At 40.7% G+C, this 20,673-nt stretch overlaps 1 protein-coding gene across 2 annotated transcripts; it reads left to right on the top strand.

Moving 5' to 3' along the window:
* The first annotated feature begins 8,735 nt into the window (after positions 1 to 8,735).
* Positions 8,736 to 13,990, top strand: LOC135509157 (CD209 antigen-like protein E). Of its 2 annotated transcripts, none has more exons than XM_064929569.1 (7): positions 8,736 to 9,027; positions 9,343 to 9,436; positions 10,166 to 10,267; positions 10,357 to 10,557; positions 10,668 to 10,822; positions 10,905 to 11,014; positions 11,117 to 13,990. In XM_064929569.1, exons 1-7 carry the CDS (start codon positions 8,965 to 8,967, stop codon positions 11,292 to 11,294), a joined length of 903 nt encoding a protein of 300 aa, XP_064785641.1. In that variant the 5' UTR covers positions 8,736 to 8,964; the 3' UTR covers positions 11,295 to 13,990. The 2 variants fall into 2 exon arrangements, with proteins under 2 accessions (XP_064785641.1, XP_064785642.1); XM_064929570.1 differs by having other exon boundaries at positions 8,756 to 9,027; positions 10,680 to 10,822.
* The last annotated feature ends 6,683 nt before the right edge of the window (positions 13,991 to 20,673 follow it).

The raw sequence follows: 20,673 nt of genomic DNA, 5'->3' as shown, positions 1-20,673 counted from the left end.
CACCCACCTGTAGCACGTGCTCCAGCAGGTATATTTCACTGGTCACTGGTACCTGCTCCAGCAGGTACATTTCCCAAAGCCAACACTTCCTTTGGCCGCCTTTCCTTCCAGTTCTCCGCTGCCAATGAATTGCAAAAATCACTGAAGCTGGAGTCTTATATCATTCTCTCTAACTTCAAGCATCAGCTGTCAGAGCAGCTTATCGATCATTGCACCTGTACACAGCCCATTTGTAAATAGCCCACCCAACTACCTCATCCCCATATTGTTAATTATTTTTTGCTCTTTTGCACCCCAGTGTCTCCACTTGCACGTTCATCTTCTGCACATCTATCACTCCAGTGTTTAATCGCTAAACTGAAATTATTTCCCCACTATGGCCTATTTATTGCCTTACCTCCCTAATCTTACTACATTTGCACACACTGTATATAGATTTTTCTACTGTGTTATTGACTGTACGCTTATTTATTCCATGTATAACTCTGTGTTGTTTGAGTCGCACTGCTTTGCTTTATCTTGGCCAGGTCGCAGTTGTAAATGGAACTTGTTCTCAACTGGCCTACCTGGTTAAATAAAGGTGAAATAAATAAAAAAATAAATTTAAATTTAAAAAACAAGAGAGGCATGATGTGGACGATGGTCAAAATACCAATCCAAATATTTACCCCGAATCCTCCATTTCTCTCTCAACCTTATGTCCGCTGTGTTCCCAGTGTTGAAGTGCTGTCAAGATTAAGGCCTATTATAACCAGAGGGATATCTCTGATCACCAGGACTGTCTGGAAACCACAGAGCCTACAGTATGTAACCCTAGACAGTGTTATAAACAGTTTGAAATATTACACAGCCCAGAGCACAGAGGACAAAAAAACATTCCTGTATGTTAGGACGTGTTTAGCTCACGGAGACCATTATTTTTTTGATACAGTGCTGAGCTATCTGAGGATTTCCTGTAATTTCATGCCGGGTTTTGAACTGAGCACTTTCTGCCCTTTTATCTACTTGACTTGCTGTCTCTGTAAGGGAAGGAAGCTGGGTCACAGATAAGCAGACTCCTTTATAATGTTAAGTTGCTGATAATAAACTGTCGTTAAATGGACTCTTAGGAACCTCCTCTGTGTCTGTTAATTACATGGATACCCCTCCAAGTGTTTATAGTGCCTTATATTTCAAGAGGACATGAAGGCTTAGTGGTAGAGCAGCGGTATAGAGTAAGGGCATTGGCCATGTGTGTACGAGACGACACCATTCTGTATACTTCTGGCCCTTCCTTGGACACTGTGCTATCTAACCTCCAAACGAGCTTCAATGCCATACAACACTCGTTGCGTGGCCTCCAACTGCTCTTAAACGCTAGTAAAACCAATCGTTCACTGCCTGCACCTGCACGCCCGACTAGCATCACCACCCTGGATGGTTCCGACCTAGAATATGTGGACATCTATAAGTACCTAGGTGTCTGGCTAGACTGTAAACTCTCCTTCCAGACTCATATCAAACATCTCCAATCTAAAATCAAATCTAGAGTCGGCTTTCTATTCCGCAACAAAGCCTCCTTCACTCACGCCACCAAACTTACCCTAGTAAAACTGACTATCCTACCGATCCTCGGTGATGTCATCTACAAAATAACTTCCAATACTCTACTCAGCAAACTGGATGCAGTTTATCGCAGTGCCATCCGTTTTGTTACTAAGGCACCTTATACCACCCACCACTGCGACCTGTATGCTCTCATGGGCTGGCCCTCGCTACACATTCGTCGCCAGACCCACTGGCTCCAGGTCATCTACAAGTCCATGCTAGGTAAAGCTCCACCTTATCTCAGTTCACTTGTCACAATGGCAACATCCGCCCGTAGCACGCGCTCCAGCAGGTGTATCTCACTGATCATCCCTAAAGCCAACACCTCATTTGGCCGCCTTTCCTTCCAGTTCTCTGCTGCCTGTGACTGGAACGAATTGCAAAAATCGCTGAAGTTGGAGACTTTTATCTCCCTCACCTACTTTAAATATCTGCTATCTGAGCAGCTAACCGATCGCTGCAGCTATACATAGTCCATCGGTAAATAGCCCACCCAATTTAACTACCTCATCCCCATATTGTTTTTATTTATTTACTTTTCTGCTCTTTTGCACACCAGTATCTCTGACTGCACATGACCATCTGATCATTTATCACTCCAGTGTTAATCTGCAAAATTGTAATTATTCGCCTACCTCCTCATGCCTTTTGCACACAATGTATATAGACTCTTTTTTTATTTTTTCTACTGTGTTATTGACTTGTTTATTGTTTACTCCATGTGTAACTCTGTGTTGTTGTCTGTTCACACTGCTATGCTTTATCTTGGCCAGGTCGCAGTTGTAAATGAGAACTTGTTCTCAACTAGCCTACCTGGTTAAATAAAGGTGAAATAAAAAATAAATTTAAAAAACTCCCATTTCCATGGCGTGGAAATATTCTTTCTGAGAAAGACATTCAAGTTGTTTTTTCAATTATATCGTTAAACCACTTCAAGGATGTTGAAACATTGCAGGTGCTCAGACATTCCCCTATTTGCATGGGTTTGGGGTTTGAGGGTTTTACTTTATAGAGGTTATCAACCTTCCACTAACAATCTATATCCTGTGTGCAGCCAAACGTTCTCTCTGTCTCTCAAGCTCTATCTTCCTCCCTACACTTTCTTTCTACTTTACCCTCTTCATTATTCCTCCTAATCATCCCCCTCACATAAAAAGTGCATCTGTCGTTCTGCCCCTGAACAAGGCAGTTCACCTATTGTTCCTCATTAGGCCGTCATTGTGATAAGAATTTGTTCTTTCCTGACTTGCCTAGTTAAATAAAGGTTAAATAAAAATAATAAAAATAAAAGTTTATCTCACTCTGGTTATGTAGGCAAAGGCATTAATTGCCAAAATATCACACTATCCCTTTAAGATCAGAGTGACAAGTTTCAACTATTTGTAGCAGATTGAACAGTGGAGTGAATGAGGCACTGCTTGCACCTCATCATCTGTCACAACTTCTGCCAAAGTTGATGCCTCTCCTTGTTCGGCGGTGATCGGCGGTCGACGTCTCTGGTCTTCTAGCCATCGCTGATCTATTTTTTTTTGTGTTGTCTTGTTTTCCCACACACCTGTTTTCATTTCCCTCATTATGTTTTATGTATTTAGCCCTCTGTTTACCAAGTCTTTGTGCGTGATTGTTTATTGTTAGGTTGGTACGTTTCCAGCTGGTTTATTTCCTGGGTGCTGTTTTACCCGTGTTTAATGGAAACCGTTATTTTGTTCACACATTTGGGTTTGTTACTTTGTGCTATTGCCTTTACTAAAGTGGGTTGTTCGCTTATCTCTGCTCTCCTGCGCCTGACTTCATGCACCAGCTACACCCACCGCCTGACATCATCTCCTTACAGTGCAGTGGCGCGCATCACTTATATTTCAGATGGTGTCAACCAATGTTAATTTTCATACATTTTGGAGTAGAAATTCCTCTCAAAAAGGACCCCCACCACTACCGTTGCCACCTCTTCTGAAAAAAAAATCCTAGAGGAAACACTGTGAGACGTTGATTCAACCGTGGAGAAACTCTGGTGTAATTTCATTATGTAAATTAGTAAGAGTGCTCCTGTGCTTGAGTGTATGCTGAAAGGGACAGGGGCGTGTGTCTGGCAGGACGCGTGTGGACTGGCAGAATTATCTGTACGTTTACGCAAAGCGTGCACCAACCTGACACTCGAGGACTTGCAGTGATTCCCTTTCCTTGCTTTGCTTGAGAAAGAGAAAAAGGCATTTTGAGAAATCCGCAACATTCCTCCTGGAATGTCTATGTCTGTATAGAATAGATGTGCGGTATTGGCTGCATCAGTCCAGACAGATATAACCAAAGGATTTTGTGTTTTACTTCTAAAAAGCAGTTGCTTTTGCAAGCTAATTCTACTAAGGATCCATTCAATCAGATGATGTTCATTGTCAGCAGTACATGCTGCTAATGTTTAATTCATAATATACAGTGCCTTGCGAAAGTATTCGGCCCCCTTGAACTTTGCGACCTTTTGCCACATTTCAGGCTTCAAACATAAAGATATAAAACTGTATTTTTTTGTGAAGAATCAACAACAAGTGGGACACAATCATGAAGTGGAACGACATTTATTGGATATTTCAAACTTTTTTAACAAATCAAAAACTGAAAAATTGGGCGTGCAAAATTATTCAGCCCCCTTAAGTTAATACTTTGTAGCGCCACCTTTTGCTGCGATTACAGCTGTAAGTCACTTGGGGTATGTCTCTATCAGTTTTGCACATCGAGAGACTGAATTTTTTTCCCATTCCTCCTTGCAAAACAGCTCAAGCTCAGTGAGGTTGGATGGAGAGCATTTGTGAACAGCAGTTTTCAGTTCTTTCCACAGATTCTCGATTGGATTCAGGTCTGGACTTTGACTTGGCCGTTCTAACACCTGGATATGTTTATTTTTTAACCATTCCATTGTAGATTTTGCTTTATGTTTTGGATCATTGTCTTGTTGGAAGACAAATCTCCGTCCCAGTCTCAGGTCTTTTGCAGACTCCATCAGGTTTTCTTCCAGAATGGTCCTGCATTTGGCTCCATCCATCTTCCCATCAATTTTAACCATCTTCCCTGTCCCTGCTGAAGAAAAGCAGGCCCAAACCATGATGCTGCCACCACCATGTTTGACAGTGGGGATGGTGTGGTCAGGGTGATGAGCTGTGTTGCTTTTACGCCAAACATAACATTTTGCATTGTTGCCAAAAAGTTCAATTTTGGTTTCATCTGACCAGAGCACCTTCTTCCACATGTTTGGTGTGTCTCCCAGGTGGCTTTTGGCAAACTTTAAACGACACTTTTTATGGATATCTTTAAGAAATGGCTTTCTTCTTGCCACTCTTCCATAAAGGCCAGATTTGTGCAATATACGACTGATTGTTGTCCTATGGACAGAGTCTCCCACCTCAGCTGTAGATCTCTGCAGTTCATCCAGAGTGATCATTGGCCTTTTGGCTGCATCTATGATCAGTCTTCTCCTTGTATGAGCTGAAAGTTTAGAGGGACGGCCAGGTCTTGGTAGATTTGCAGTGGTCTGATACTCCTTCCATTTCAATATTATCGCTTGCACAGTGCTCCTTGGGATGTTTAAAGCTTGGGAAATCTTTTTGTATCCAAATCCGGCTTTAAACTTCTTCACAACAGTATCTCGGACCTGCCTGGTGTGTTCCTTGTTCTTCATGATGCTCTCTGCGCTTTTAACGGACCTCTGAGACTATCACAGTGCAGGTGCATTTATACGGAGACTTGATTACACACAGGTGGATTGTATTTATCATCATCAGTCATTTAGGTCAACATTGGATCATTCAGAGATCCTCACTGAACTTCTGGAGAGAGTTTGCTGCACTGAAAGTAAAGGGGCTGAATCATTTTGCACGCCCAATTTTTCAGTTTTTGATTTGTTAAAAAAGTTTGAAATATCCAATAAATGTTGTTCCACTTCATGATTGTGTCCCACTTGTTGTTGATTCTTCACAAAAAAATACAGTTTTATATCTTTATGTTCGAAGCCTGAAATGTGGCAAAAGGTCGCAAAGTTCAAGGGGGCCGAATACTTTCGCAAGGCACTGTAAATGCCTGGTTGGTAATGCATTTATATAAATAGTTTCTAAATAAATACATGCTTGTCCTTTCTGGCAGTTATTTACATTGTTCCTTGTCCTTTCTAGTTCCTCTCTGTGCTGTGTGAATAAACCGAGTGCTCCATCTTGTCATGAAGTAACCTTGACCTCTTCTGTTGAGTTGCAAATGTGTACAGCTACCAGAGCGAAAAAGACTGATGCTTTGAGCTTCATGGGCATTGAAAACATTGCCCCCTGTCCCATAATAGGAAGTGACTCGTGGATATTGCCCAAACTGAGAATTCCTTCCCACTTTACATCACAAGTGCACATAACTGAATGGCCACGAGAACTGAGACAAGCTAAAAAAACTCAGTTCCCCAAAGAGATAGCGGAGGCAGATGCTGCAGCGTGGATGCAGGAGCGGAAATATTAAAGTTATTTATCCGTGACTCATTCAATCCGGCTTCCACAAATTCTATCCCGGGAATATTGAGAATTAATCTCAGAACAACCCTTATGCTTGTAAAAAAAAGACACCTGTTACCCTCATAGCCAGAGTTCAAGACAGGCCTGCTCCCCTTAGACACGTGAAAAATACACAATGTATCCAGTGTCTTGTAGTCTGTCACAGTTAAAAGGCGAAGGCACTGAAGGGCATTGACACCAGCACATGATGGACTCAGAAGAGTGAGGTTAGACTACTGGTTATCTCACTGTAGAACTGGAAGTGTGTTAACATAATGGGAGTCCATGCCCCTCTGTTTAAAGAACCTCTGACTGAGTCAAGTTCAGTCTAAGATAACATTGGAATTCCCTGATTATACAGGGAGCTTTCCACTTACTTTCCCACTCAGCATTTAATTGCTTTTTAACATTGGATTGTCTCTCTCTCTTTGCATCATTACACTTGGCGAGAGCCGAAGTCATCGTAAATGATGGTTCCCCTAATTTTATATAGCCAGACAGCTCAAGAGTCCCAAGACGCTACTACCCTTCAGCAATGTTAAAGCCTGTACATGTTCTGAAACAGTACCACACATGTCAGTGTGAGAGACATCCACCCTCCCAGCCTCCTCATTATTAACAGGCCTGCTGCTGCTGTAGTAAAACTCTCTTCAGACTAACGCAGAGGGAAACAAATTATGTGAATAACCATGGCACTGATTCTAGACCTATAATGAGTACATCGTCAATATCCTACTCCATCTAGCCATCAGCAGCCTGTCCCGCTATCAAGCCTGAAGTGACAGCATTATTTATTTTAAAGACATCTATTTTGCTGCAGTGCAAGCCATGTGACAGGAGGAGAATTTTGAGCAATGATATAAAGCTAATGATCTCATGTTTTCCCTTATGGCTGTGAGGCTGCCCAATATGGAACTAGACCGCTGCACAGATTGGACAGCAGAAGGGAGGTTTGATGTCACAACAGGGATGCACAATATGATCAACAATACAAGGTAGAGGAAATGAATTACAGAGAAGGAATAACATTACAGAACAAAGAACTGCTGATGGTGCTACAACAATGTTACTTTTGCCAGAGATAATGCATTCATATGCGATAGTCCCACGTTACCTCATGCATCACCTACAGAATGATGATCTGTCTTCTGTTTCCAGCTTGTTTGTCTTTCTCCCTTTCCATTGGTATGGATGAATGAATATACATATTCAGGTGGGCTTCATTGGGTTGCTGTAGTGTAATTGGGGAGAACGGGCTCGTGGTAATGGCTGGAGAGGAATGAGTGGAATGGTATCCAGTACATCAAAGACATGGTTCCCATTTGTTTGATGTCATTCCATTAGCTCTCTTCCAGACATTATTATGAGCCGTCCTCCCCTCAACAGCCTCCACTGATCTGGTTGGTTAGCCCTGTATATCTGTCCATCACCCTCATTATATTTTATGTGCCAGTCAAAGCGTATTACATGTGAATCCCTTCAAGAAGGGCCTGTACAGTAGATGCTACCATTGGAGTTCATACAATGTTACTCTCCACAGCCAACTTCAGTTGCTGTAAGTTCCACTTTTTACTACACTCACGTTTCTTCCACTTTTAAACTTCTTTCCATACAGTACTTGTTTAACCCCCAGAAGTAGTCCTTAAAACCTGTTATTACCCCACAATCCCAGAGCAACGTCCCTGTACTTCCTTGAATATGTAAGATCTGAGGATAGTTAGACAAAGCAAGACGGACACCTCACACGTGTCGGGGCTGAGGCTTTATGGAATCAACAACAGAATGAGAGTGCTCTGAAAGGGCAGCAGCAGGAGATGATGCAATAACTTTAGCTCAACCAAACCCAATAGCACAAGTGTTTTTCTTAGAATGGAGGGAAATGAGAAACCTTACTGTCCACCAGTCTTTAGTAGCACATCTGGAGCACAGAGAGAGTACACTGACAAAGAAAATGTCAATGGTTGGATGAATTGATTATATCCAATTATAGACATAAAATGACATTTCCATTAAAACACTTAATTTATTGCAGTGGGCTAAATCAGGGTCAATACCTGCAGTTGAAACAACACATAGACTCAAACTGTCAACTATATCAGAGCCTACTACTCCAGTCAGAGATTTCCAATAGACACATCCCTCTGATTGACCCTGATTCGGCCCACTGCAGTAAAATGTTAAACCAGAGATGTTTCTTATCCCTCTAAACACCATGTTATATTAACCTCATGTATCAAACCTTTTTTAAATAAATTATAGGTGAAAATAACTTATTGCAAGGAACAATTCTGAGAGGCATTTCAGGAGAGTGACTTGAGTCTGCTTATGGAGCATTTACTTTTGATTTCACAATATCTGCATCTGCATAAAAATGCAGAACGAAAAGAGAAAGAACAAGAAAGTGAGAGGGAAGTGAAACAATTAGAGTGAGAGTGAGAGAGGAGGAGAAGTGCCAATGACCAGTACAGCGCCAGTACAGTAGAAAACATAAAGAATGAAGAATGTTGTTCTGTAAAATCTTTGTTCGACCATGAACTGCACCTCGTCTTCTAAAGAACTATGACCTCTCTTAAATCCTATGCAGCACCTTTCCTGGGAAATCACATTATCTTGACTTCCTGCCTAACCATAAGGCCTTAGACAGATGGATAGTTTCTTACTAATCATCACATTTGATGGGTACGCCCAAATCAACCACAAGTTACAATGGTACATTATTACTTCGTAACTGTTTGACCAAGTAATGGTATGATGATGTTGGCACAAAATGTACTGTACTTTGGACTATAAAACACGTTTGGTGACCAGGATCTTGCGTTTGGTGTTAGATCAATACATTTCAGTACAGTAGGTTCATCATATGACTTATCCACACAAGTGCAATATATTTGGATTAATCCATTTTCAAATGTCAAAGACCATGGTAAGAATTATTTCCATTGCATTTGTTATTTTGTATTCATTGTCTGACTATTTTGTGGGCTAATGTGTCACTGAGGGTCTGAGAATCTGTCTGTTTATGTGTGCTTATTTGGCATGCTAGTATATTTGACTTTTTTAGCTTCAGTGTTTTGGGTTAAAGTGTTTTTGATAGACAAACTTTGCCAATACATACTGTACATACATACATACTGCGGGCCATCAGATTTTCTGAATGTAGACCTAAAGTACTGCAAGGTACAGGCACAGTATCTGAGCATATGTGTACAGATACCTGAGGAAATCTTTCCAAACACAGGTAGAAGACAATGATTCCAGCACAATGAAGATATTGGATATTGATGACGACACACATAGTATGACCAGAACAAGAGATGGTGTTAAATATTCAGGTACCAACACACACACACACACTAGTGGTGCGGGTCAGTTGTTTGTTCACCCGCACCCAACCGCATTTGTTAATAATCCATCTGCAACGGCCCGACGACAACCGCCCGACTAAATGTGTCATAGGCTATAGTCAGAGGAAAGATTTTTTGACATGATTTAGATATGTTTCTGCTTATAATTTCCAACATTTTGGTAGACTATTTGTTAGTCAACTTGTCTATAATTAGATACATGCAGCTTCTCTTCTGTCATTATACTGTATGTTGCACTAGAATAGGGCTTCCCAAACTCGGTCCTGTGGCCCCGTTGGGGGCACCTTTTGGTTTTTGCCCTAGCACTACACAGCTGATTCAAATAATGAAAGCTTGATGGTGAGTTGGTTATGTGAATCAGCTGTGTAGTGCTAGGGCAAACACCAAAAGGTGCATCCAGGGGAGGCCCCAAGACAGAGTTTGAGAAATCCTGTTCTAGAAGACTAAATAAACCCTTGCTCACCAGAGTAATGTCATACATCGATAGAATTAATACTTCCATCTAGTTGAGATTGGTCAAGTTTTCTCTGTCAAACGTTTAGGGACCGGGGAGAAAATGCAATAATCAAAAAGAAGGGAAAGATTTTCTGTCCAAAAGTTCCAAATGTCATCAGTTTGACCAGTTGTAAGGAAATAGAATGCTGTGAAAACGACCCAATATGTTTCTAATAAGATTGATAATATCTTGTGATGTAGTACATTTTCAGTGGTGGAAGAGACCATACAAAGTTGCTGCATTGTGTCTGGGGCTGCTGTGTGTTCTCCTACTGGCTGGAATCATAGGCCTGTGTGTACACTGTAAGTTTAGTATGTTCTCACTAAAACATTGATCTTCTTCAGTGACATAATTATTGATAAATGTTTTCAATGTTTCACTGTTCCCCTAGTCACTGGTCAGCATTATTCTCCAGAGAGAGACCAGCTACAGACCAGCTACAACAACATGACTAAAGAGAGAGACCAGCTACAGATCAATTATAGCACCCTGACTAAAGAGAGAGACCAGCTACAGACCAGTTATAGCACCCTGACTAAAGATAGAGACCAGCTACAGAGGGAGACAATCAGACTGAACAAGAAGCTCAAAGGTGAGTAAAATGACCTTTGACTTCATTAGAAGTCCTTTCTGTGTCATGTTGTTTTCTTGCTACTTCATTTAATGAGAGTGATATCAATCAATGATTATAAATAAAGTAAGGAAAACTTCTAGGGAGACCTTGTCACGAAGGATGGATAAAGTTCAAAACCAGCTGTTACTTCTTGTCAACTGTGAATAAAACCTGGGAGGAGAGCAGAATGGACTGTCTAAGGAGAGAAGCACACCTTGTGATGATAAACAACAGCGAGGAACAGGTGAGAGAGATAAAGACAGAGAGAGAGGTGGGTGATAGAGGATAAGTATGAGCAATGTCTTTTTTCTGTGCCGCAATGACAGATATTCATCAATGGGTTAAACGGAGCAAACAAACAAATCTGGATTGGTCTGACTGACACATTTGCTGAGGGAACCTGGAAATGGGTGGACGGCACACCACTGACTACCACGTAAGACAATTGAAGAGTTCTGTTTCTATTAGAAATCACTGACTGGAGTAGTAGGCTCTGATAGAGTTGACAGTTTGATTCTATGTGTTGTTTCTACTTCAGGTATTGGGGGGATGGACAGCCTAATAGCTGGAAAGAAACAGAGCAGGACTGTGGGGAGTTTGTACACCATTCAACAGACCCAGGGGATTGGAATGACGATGGGTGTCCGTTGAACAATACTGTGTCTGTGAGAAATAGGATTATCATAGATACTCTCTCTGCACTGTCATTAATTTAAAGGACGTCTCTATGTCCTATGTTACTCCTTTTAGTCTTATGTCTGAAGACCGATGTTATTTGGTGGAATGGTACTAGATGTGGGAGAATGCCACACGCTGACAAACACACACGTACAGTGCCAGTCAAAAGTTTGGACACACCAACTCATTCAAGGCTTTTTCTTTATTTTTACTATTTTTTACAGTAATAGTGAAGACATCAAAAAGATCAAATAACACACATGGAATCATATAGTAACCAAATAAGTGCTAAACAAATCAAAATATATTTTATATTTGAGATTCTTCAAAGTAGCCACCGTTTGCCTTGATGGCAGTTTTGTACACTCTTGGCATTCTCTCAACCAGCTTCATGAGGAATGATTTTCCGACAGTCTTGAAGGAGTTCCAACATATGCTGAGCACGTTGCCTGCTTTTCCTTCACTCCGCAGTCCAACTCATCCCAAACCATCTCAACTGGGTTGAGGTCAGGTGATTGTGGAGGCCAAGTCATCTGATGTAGCACTCCATCACTCTCCTTCGTAAAATATCCCTTACACGGCCTGGAGGTGTGTTGGGTCATTGTCCTGTTGAAAAACAAATGATAGTCCCATTAAGCACCAACAAGATGGGTTGGTGTATCGCTGCAGAATGCTGTGGAAGCCATGCTGGTTAAGTGTGCCTTGAATTCTAAATAAATCACTGATAGTGTAACCAGCAAATCACCACCACACCATCACACCTCCTCCCCCATGCTTCACCGTGGGAATCACACATGCACAGATTTTCACGCCCTGACCTTAGATAGTCTTTTTATGTCTCTATTTGGTTTGGTCAGGGTGTGATTTGGGGTGGGCATTCTATGTTTTTGTTTTCTATGATTTTGTATTTCTATAATTTGGCCGGGTATGGTTCTCAATCAGGGACAGCTGTCTATCGTTGTCTCTGATTGGGAACCATACTTAGGTAGCCCTTTCCCTCCTTTCAGTGTGGGAAGTTAACTTTGTTTGTGGCACATAGCCCTTAAGCTTCACGGTGGTTTTGTATTGTTTATTGTTTTTGTCGGCATCATCCTAAATAAAAGGAATATGTACGCTCAGCATGCTGCGCTTTGGTCCGCTTCTTTCGACGGCCGTGACAGAACTTCCCACCACAAAAGGACCAAGCAGAGTGGTAAGGGGACTCATGGACTTGGGAGGAAATCCTGGATGGTAAAGGACCCTGGTGGCAGGCTGGGGAATATCGCCGTCCCAAGGAGGAGCTGGAGGCAGCAAAGGAGGAACGGCATCATTACGAGGGAACATGGCTAGCAAGAAAGCCCGAGAGGCAGAAATTCGACAAATTAACTTTTAACATAGCACACCCGTTAATTGAAATGCATTCCAGGTGACTAGCTAATGAAGCTGGTTAAGAGAATACTTGATAATAGCAAAGCTGTTATCAAGGCAAAGGGTGGCCACTTTGAAGAATCTCAAATATAAAATATATTTAGGTTTGTTTAACACTTTTTTGGTTACTACATGATTCCATATGTGTTATTTCATAGTTTTGATGTCTTCACAATTACTCTACAATGTAGAAAATAGTACAATTCAAGAAAAACCCTTGAATGAGTTGGTGTGTCCAAATGTTTGACTTGTACTATACACACACAAATTGTGTACACATTTCACACAATGTACATCATTCAATAGCTGCTGTCAATATACAGTATCACTGGAAAATTTTACTCATAGATTAAAGTGACCGTATAAAATTATGTTTCATGTTCTACAGTATGCTTGCTGCTTTTGCTTACATTTTGCTGTACACTAGCAAGGCGTAATTTCTGCTTCGTCAATAAATCATTGAACCTCGATGACATTAAGGAGTTTAAGTCATTCCCTTATTGCTCTCTTACTCTCCTTTGTAATACAGTCGGTAGAGCATGGCGCTTGCAACTCCAGAGTTAGTGGTTTCGATTATGAAATTAAATGATGAAAAACAGTATGAAAATGTATTTAATCACTATTGTAAGTCGCTCTGGATAAGAGTGTCTGATAAATTCCGTGGCAGGTAGCCTAATGTTTACAGCATTAGACCAGCTTGAATCCCCGAGGTGACAAGGTAAAAATATGTCGTTCTTCCCCTGAACAAGTCGGTTAACCCACTGTTCCTAAGCCGTCATTGAAAATAAGAATTTGTTCTTAACTGATTTGCCTAGTTAAATAAAGGTCAAATGTTGTTTTTAAAGAAATAGCAAGTAGAATTGGATTCTTTGGTCCCTGCCGAAAAAAGCATTAGGTTTGAAAGTAACTATCTAGCTAACATAATTACTACAAATACTATTTAAATGTCCTTGTTTTAACTATACTGCTTTCACTGTCAATGCAGAATACATTGCCTGATCAGACATTCACTGGCAGATGGGTTACAGGCATATAAAGTTGAATTAATTATTGAAATGTATTACATCATTGTCTCTTGCTGTTAAGTGAATGGCCACATTGATACCTTCCTTGCTAGATGGGGAACTCTAATCAAATAGCATTTCATCAATTGCCTTGGGTGCTTGACTTTGTCTGAAAGTGGGATGCAAATATATATTTTTATACTGTTTCTTCACAGAGGGACTCATATTTATGAACAGAACACAACTATTTTTCTGGTCTTGCTGCAATAAATTATATTGAACTTGAGTACTCCAATTAAAAAATATATGCATTTAAAAAAAAATCTAAAGCCCAGATGTTTTTCTTCTTCTTTTATTCTCTATTTTATTGATATGCCAACAGTGCTCAACAATGTCTAATGTATCATAACCATTACAGATAACAAATCATAATAGCTAAATTGCCCCATATATTCAGTCAATAAAAAAACTGGCATTTATGATTGATGTATTGAACCTGTACTATTAACTGGTTATATTGTATCGTGGAACACAATCTTGAAAAAGGCAATAACCTCAGCAGTGGAGCTTGCTTGTAGAAGCCTATGGCTGTGCAATGGCATAGCCTTGTTTCATTAATGTAGCAGACAAGATCCTCTTATTTCCCGAGCCCTTATCACAGTCAAGACACTCCTATTTTATAGTAAAAACATTATGTAATATAACATAATAAAATGGAAATGTTTTCTTTTTCCAAATAAAAAAAGTTGCAATTGCGAAGTAATGCGCATCTTGCGTCTAGAATAGTTATTTTCAGGCTTAATTATTCTGATGAAAATATGGTATTTGTCTTTATCAAACAAATGTTTAGCATATTTTCAGTGGGGAATCTGTCTATGTTTAGTGGGTGACATCCTAACCCTAGGAAAACCAATTCTTAAACGGTACTGACAGTTTGCAAAGTAACGGAAAATACAGTGAATTCATAAAATCTTCACACCCCTTTGCTTTTTCAACATACATTTTTGTTGTGTTACTGCCTGAATTTTAAATGGATTCAATTGAGATGGTTTGTCATTGGCCTACAAACAACACCCTATAATGCCAAGGTGGAATGGTGTATTTCGACATTTTTACAAATGTAGTAAAAATGAAAAGCTGAAATGTCTTTAGTCAATAAGTATTCAACCCCTTTGTCATGGCAAGCCTAAATCAGTTCAGGTGTAAAAATGTGCTTAACAAGCCACATAATAACTTGCTATTGTGTGTTTTTTCCCACGTTATTTGTAACTTATTTTGTACATAATGTTTCCTACATGTACATACTACCTCAATCAGCCTGACTAACCGGTGTCTGTATGTAGCCTCGCTACTTCTATAGCCTCGCTACCTTATACAGCCTGTCTTTTTACTGTTGTTTTATTTCTTTACCTACGTATTGTTCACCTAATACATTTTTTGCGCTATTGGTTAGAGCCAATAAGTAAGTATTTCACTGTAAGGTCTACCTACACCTGATGTATTCAGCGCATGTGACGAATAAACTTTGATTTGATTTGATAACTTGCATGGGCTCATTCTGTGTGCAATAGTAATGTTAAACATGATTTTTGAATCATCTCTGTACCCCACACATACAGTTATCTGTAAGGTCTTTAAGGCAAGCAGTGGATTTCAAACAGATTCAACAAGCATTTGTCACATGCTCCGAATACAACAGGTAGACCTTACCGTGAAATGCTTGTGTGTGTGTTTTGTGTGTGTTTGTGTTGGAGTGTCAGTGTAGTACAGTATGTGTGAGTGTGTGGTTAGAGTTCAGTGAGTGTATATCAAGCCTGTGCCAGAGAGCCAGTGCAAAAAATTATAATAGATAAGAATAAAATAAGGGGGTCAATGTAAATAGTCCTGGTAGCCATTTGATTAACTGTTCAGCAGTCTTATGGCTTGGGGGTAGAAGCTGTTGGTCCCAGACTTGGCTCTCTGGTACTGCTTGCCGTGCGGTTAGCAGAGAGAACAGTCTGTGACTTGGGTGGCTGGAATGTTTGACAATTTTTTGTCACACTACCCTCTGTAGCTCCTTGCGGTCAAATGCCGAACAGTTGCCATACCAAACGGTGATGCTCTCAATGGTTTAGCTGTATAACTATTGTAGGATCTGAGGTCCCATTCCAAATCTTTTCAGCCTCCTAGGTGTTATCGTGCCCTCTTCATGACTGTGTTGGTGTGTTTGGACCATGATAGGTCCTTAATGATATGGACACCAAGGCATTTGAAGCTCTCAACCCGCTCCACTACAGCCCCATCGATGTAAATGGGGGTATGCTCGAACCTCCTTTTCCTATAGTCCACGATCAGCTTCTTTGTCTTGAACACATTTGAGGGAGAGGTTGTTGTCCAGGCACCACACTGCCAGGTCTTTGACCTCCTTCCTATAGACTGTCTCATCATCGTCGGTGATGAGGCCTACCAACGCCATGTCGTCGGCAAGCTTAATAGTGGTGTTGGAGTTGTGAGTGGCCACGCAGTTGTGGGTGAACAGAGAGTACAGGATGGGACTAAACACTCACACCCCTGAGGGGCCCCTGTGTTGATGGTCAGCGTGGGGGATGTGTTGTTGCCTACCCTCACCATGAGGTGTTCAGTTCCAGGTAACTTAGCTTAGAGATGAGCTTGGAGGGCACTATAGTGTAGAATGATGAGCTGTAGTCAATGAACAGCATTCTTACATATGTGTTCCTTTTCTTCAGGTGGGAAAGGGCATTGTGGAGTGCAATTGAAATTGGATCATCTGTGGATCTGTTGGGCAATATGCGAATTGGAGTAGGTCCTTGGTTTCTGGGATGATGGTGTTGATGTGAGCCATGACCAGCCTTTCAAAGCATTTCATGACTTCAGATGTGAGTGCTACGGGGCGGCAGGTTATCTGGTGCTCTCAAGCATGGTTCAGTGTTGCTTGCCTCGAAGCAAGCATAGAAGGCATTTAGCGCGACTGGTAGGCTCGCGTCACTGGGCAGCTCGCAGCTGGATTTCCCTTTGTAATCCGTGATGGTTTGCAAGCACTTCCACATCCGACAAGCCAGTATAGTAGGATTTGATCTTATTCCTGTATTGATGCTTTGCCTGTTTGATGCTTTATAAGCGTCTGGATTAGTGTCCGCTCCTATAAGTGTCCGGATTAGTGTCCCGGTGGCTCTAGCCTACAGTTCAGTGCGGAGTTTGCCTGTAATCGATGGCTTCTGGTTGCGATATGTACGTACGGTCACTTCCGGTAGATGGGTAAAAAAGCAGACATTACCTTTAATATCCCTTTGAGCATGGTGAAGTTATTAATTGCACTTTGGAAGGTGTATCAATACACCCAGTCACTACGAAGACAAAGGAGTCCTTCCTAACTCAATTGCCCGGGGGAGGAAACCGCTCAAGGATTTCACCATGAGGCCAATGGTGACTTTAAAACAGTCACAGAGTTGAAGGGCTGTGATAGGAGAAAACAGAGGATGGATCAACAACATTGCAGTTACTCCACAATACTAACCTAATTGACAGAGTGAAAAGAAGGAAATTTACACAGAATAAAAAATATTCCAAAAGATGCATCCTGTTTGCAACAAGGTACTAAAGTAATACCGCAAAAAAATGCACTGCAAAGTAACTCATTTTTTGTCCTGAATACAAAGTGTTATGTTTGGGGCAAATCTAATACAACACATTACTGAGTTCCACACTCCATATTTTCAAGCATATTGGTGGCTGCATCATGTTATGGGTATGCTTGTAATCGTTAAGGACTGGGGAGATTTTTAGGATAAAAATTAAACGGAATAGAGCACAGGGCAAATCCTAGAGGAAAACCAGGTTCAGTCTCCTTTCCACCAGACACTGGGAGATAAATGCACCTTTCAGCAGAAGAATAACCTTAAACATAAGGCCAAATCTACACTGCTTACCAAGAAGACAGTAAATGTTCCTGAGTGGTTGAGTTGCAGTTTTGACTAAAATTTGTTTGATAATCTATGGCAAGACTTGAAAATGATTGTCTAGCAATGATCAACAACTAATTTGACAGAGCTTGAAGAATTTTGAAAATATGAATGGGCAAATATTGTACAATGCAGGTGTGCAAAGATATTAGAGCTGTAATCGCTGCCAAAGGTGATTCTAACATGTATTGACTCAGGAGTGGGAATACTTATGTAAATTATTGTATTTCATTTCAACATTTCTAAAAACATATTTTCACTTTGTCGTTATGGGGTATTGTGTATAGATGGGTTATAAAAATAATACATTTAATCCATTTTGAATTTAGGCTGTAACACAACAAAATGTGGAATAAATCCAGGGCTATGAATATTTTCTGATGGCACTGTACACAGGAATGCAACTATTCCAACACTGCAGCTCATTGTTGGAATATATGTGTGTTCACTCAAGAAATGTGTGTAGAGGGATCGGTTAGAATGCAGTTGAGTGAGTGAGACATGGAGGGGAAAGGGAATTTAGAGAGAAGAACTGTGTGATGCTTGGTTTGGTTTATTTTTTGTTGTGCTCTGCAAATGCCTGTCGGCAAATGCACATGTAGGCAAATGGTACACGAGAGTTAAAGCAAATTAATGTTGTCTTCAAGATATAACATTTAAAAAAGTCAAAGCACATTCCACCAAATAGTTTGACAGTATTTAAAGAATAAAAATATTTCTGGTTAACACCACCCACAGTCGCTCTAAGGCACTACATCGCAGTGCTAGCTGTGTCACTACAGATCCTGGTTCGATTCCAGGCTGTGCCGCAGCCGGCCGTGACCAGAGTGAAATGTGACAGAGCTAGAGCAGTGTTTGTCAGACCATGAGACATCCCAAAAATCATTTTTCACACAAAATCATCTGCAGCATTCAAACGGTTTGGCCCCTCTCACAAACAAGATGGTGTTCTCCTTTTTGCTCTACGACCCTCACAAGCATCTTGAGACTCATCTGAACTCATTACAGCCGATCTTACAACTTCTGTCTTCCACCTTCCCACTAATATGACCCTTCTGTGCAAAGGTGAGACTCTCGTGAGGCCTGTAGGATGTAGGGTGCCCACGGGCCTCACAAGATCCGTCTGAATGTCCCGTTACCGTTTGAAAAAGTTAATGGAAGTTTATAAGGAGACTGTTCAGTGCCAAAAATAAGGGGTTGAATACATGTAACAAAATATATAATTACCTATAATAATAATAATAATTCCTTATCTTTCTTAAGAACAAACTTCCTTCAGATAATTTTTGGGTGACTATATGTTGTTCCATGTAGTGCTTCTGTTATTCAATGTGTTTGTATGGGCTAGTAGCAGTAAGGCCAAATAACATTTTTCATCAAAAAACTATTCTATATATTTTTTGATACTTCAAGGGATCTTAAAATTCCAAAATCAAATAGCAAAATATTCCTTGGTATGACCTTAAAACAATATATAGCTTAGTTCTACGCATCCACTTTGCTAACTAATGTCAACATGACATCACCTACAAGTGTGATCAGAGATTTCTATTGGAGATGCAGTTCTAACCTATCTTCATACCAGTGGAGGCTACTGAGGGGAGGATGGCTCATAATAATGGCTGGAACAGAGCCTATGGAATGGCATCAAACACATGGAAACCATATGATTTATGTATTTGATACCATTCCACCCATTCTTCTCCAGCCATTACCACAAGCTCGTCCTCCCCAATTAAGGTGCCACCAGCCTTCTGTGCTTCATACTGTACTGTCTTTGGTATATTCTTGCGAGCTACTCATTGACAGCCCGTGAGCTACCGGACATTCAGTTTTCTCCAAAGGTCCAACCTTTGGTAGGCTGATGGATGTCAGTGGCAGAATCTCAAATGCATACTCCTCGCATCCTCTCTCCTTCTCAAAACACATTGGAGGAGAAAGCCAGATGTACCTTACCTCTGAGGCAAGGAGAGAGGACGCAAGCAATTGAGATTCTCCCAGAGGCTGCGATACAGTGAAGCCTAATCAGACATGCCTGTGCTCATCATGGTTCTTAGAGGCAAAGTCAAATGACAAAATTTGCTTGTGGTGGACGCCTCTCAAAGGATATGTAGGAACACCTTGAGTGCATTAGACATGAAACAATGATACAAATGTAACGGTACAACAAAATAGATGAACAATTTTCTTTTCCAGGTGTCTTTTCCTTTTCAACACTAATGGTACAACTAGTGCTTTCTAACTGCACTAAACCAAAACAGTGGTGTGTGGGAGGGAAGCAAAACTTTCCAGTGGGCTAAAGCATTCATCTTGAGGCGATGGGGGATGCAATCTGTTAATTATTATATCATATATAAAATGGACATATCAATTTTAATGCAGACTAGCTCAAAATATTACTAATCATTGAAAATAGCAAATTACCTGATGGGATCATGATACTTTTTGGGGAAGAAAGTGGGAGTGCAAAAATTTTGAAAGTGGAGATGCTCTGTTATCTCCATTGCTCAAGCGCCTAAGTGCAGTGTACCATACTGGCCTCTTCATCTATGGATCACACTATGGAGCACAGAGATTGATTCTGTTTTTAGTTTTCCTCATCTGTTCCCCCTACTTCATCTCAATCTCTCCATATCCAAACACTCAAATGGTTATATTATTCCAATAGTGCATATTGAAAACACTTGCTTTCGTGTAAAACACTTGATACAGTTGGAAGAATGACTGTGCTGCATTGCTTCAAAGTTTGACTGCCTGTTGCTGAGAACAGTCCGTGTGGCTCTTCTTGCTGTGTGAGCCCTCTACTGGATGTTTTCAAAGACCAATGGAAGCACTCGTCATAGTAGCCTGCAATGGCCACAAAAGTAAATGATTGCTGTAAAGACACCCCGCCTGCCTTGATTCATACTAAAGGAATGGATCTGTTATAAGTGTTTTATAACCATGTTGTACATTATGGATAGTAATAGGTCATTCAGATATTACACCTACTTCCCCTGGAAATATTTTTTTCCCCCCAGGTGGTCATATTCTTTCTCTGCCGTAGA

Source organism: Oncorhynchus masou, chromosome 22, assembly GCF_036934945.1.
Source record: "Oncorhynchus masou masou isolate Uvic2021 chromosome 22, UVic_Omas_1.1, whole genome shotgun sequence".
NCBI lineage: Eukaryota > Metazoa > Chordata > Actinopteri > Salmoniformes > Salmonidae > Oncorhynchus > Oncorhynchus masou.
This window is presented reverse-complemented; position numbering and strand designations above follow the sequence as displayed.

Bases quoted from the DNA above. Each gene is read 5' to 3' on its own strand.
- LOC135509157 (XM_064929569.1), top strand. From the start codon at position 8,965: ATGACTTATCCACACAAGTGCAATATATTTGGATTAATCCATTTTCAA. The intron at 10,268-10,356 runs GTAAGTTTAGTA...CTGTTCCCCTAG, and splicing joins CATAGGCCTGTGTGTACACT to TCACTGGTCAGCATTATTCT. The intron at 10,558-10,667 runs GTGAGTAAAATG...AAATAAAGTAAG, and splicing joins ACTGAACAAGAAGCTCAAAG to GAAAACTTCTAGGGAGACCT.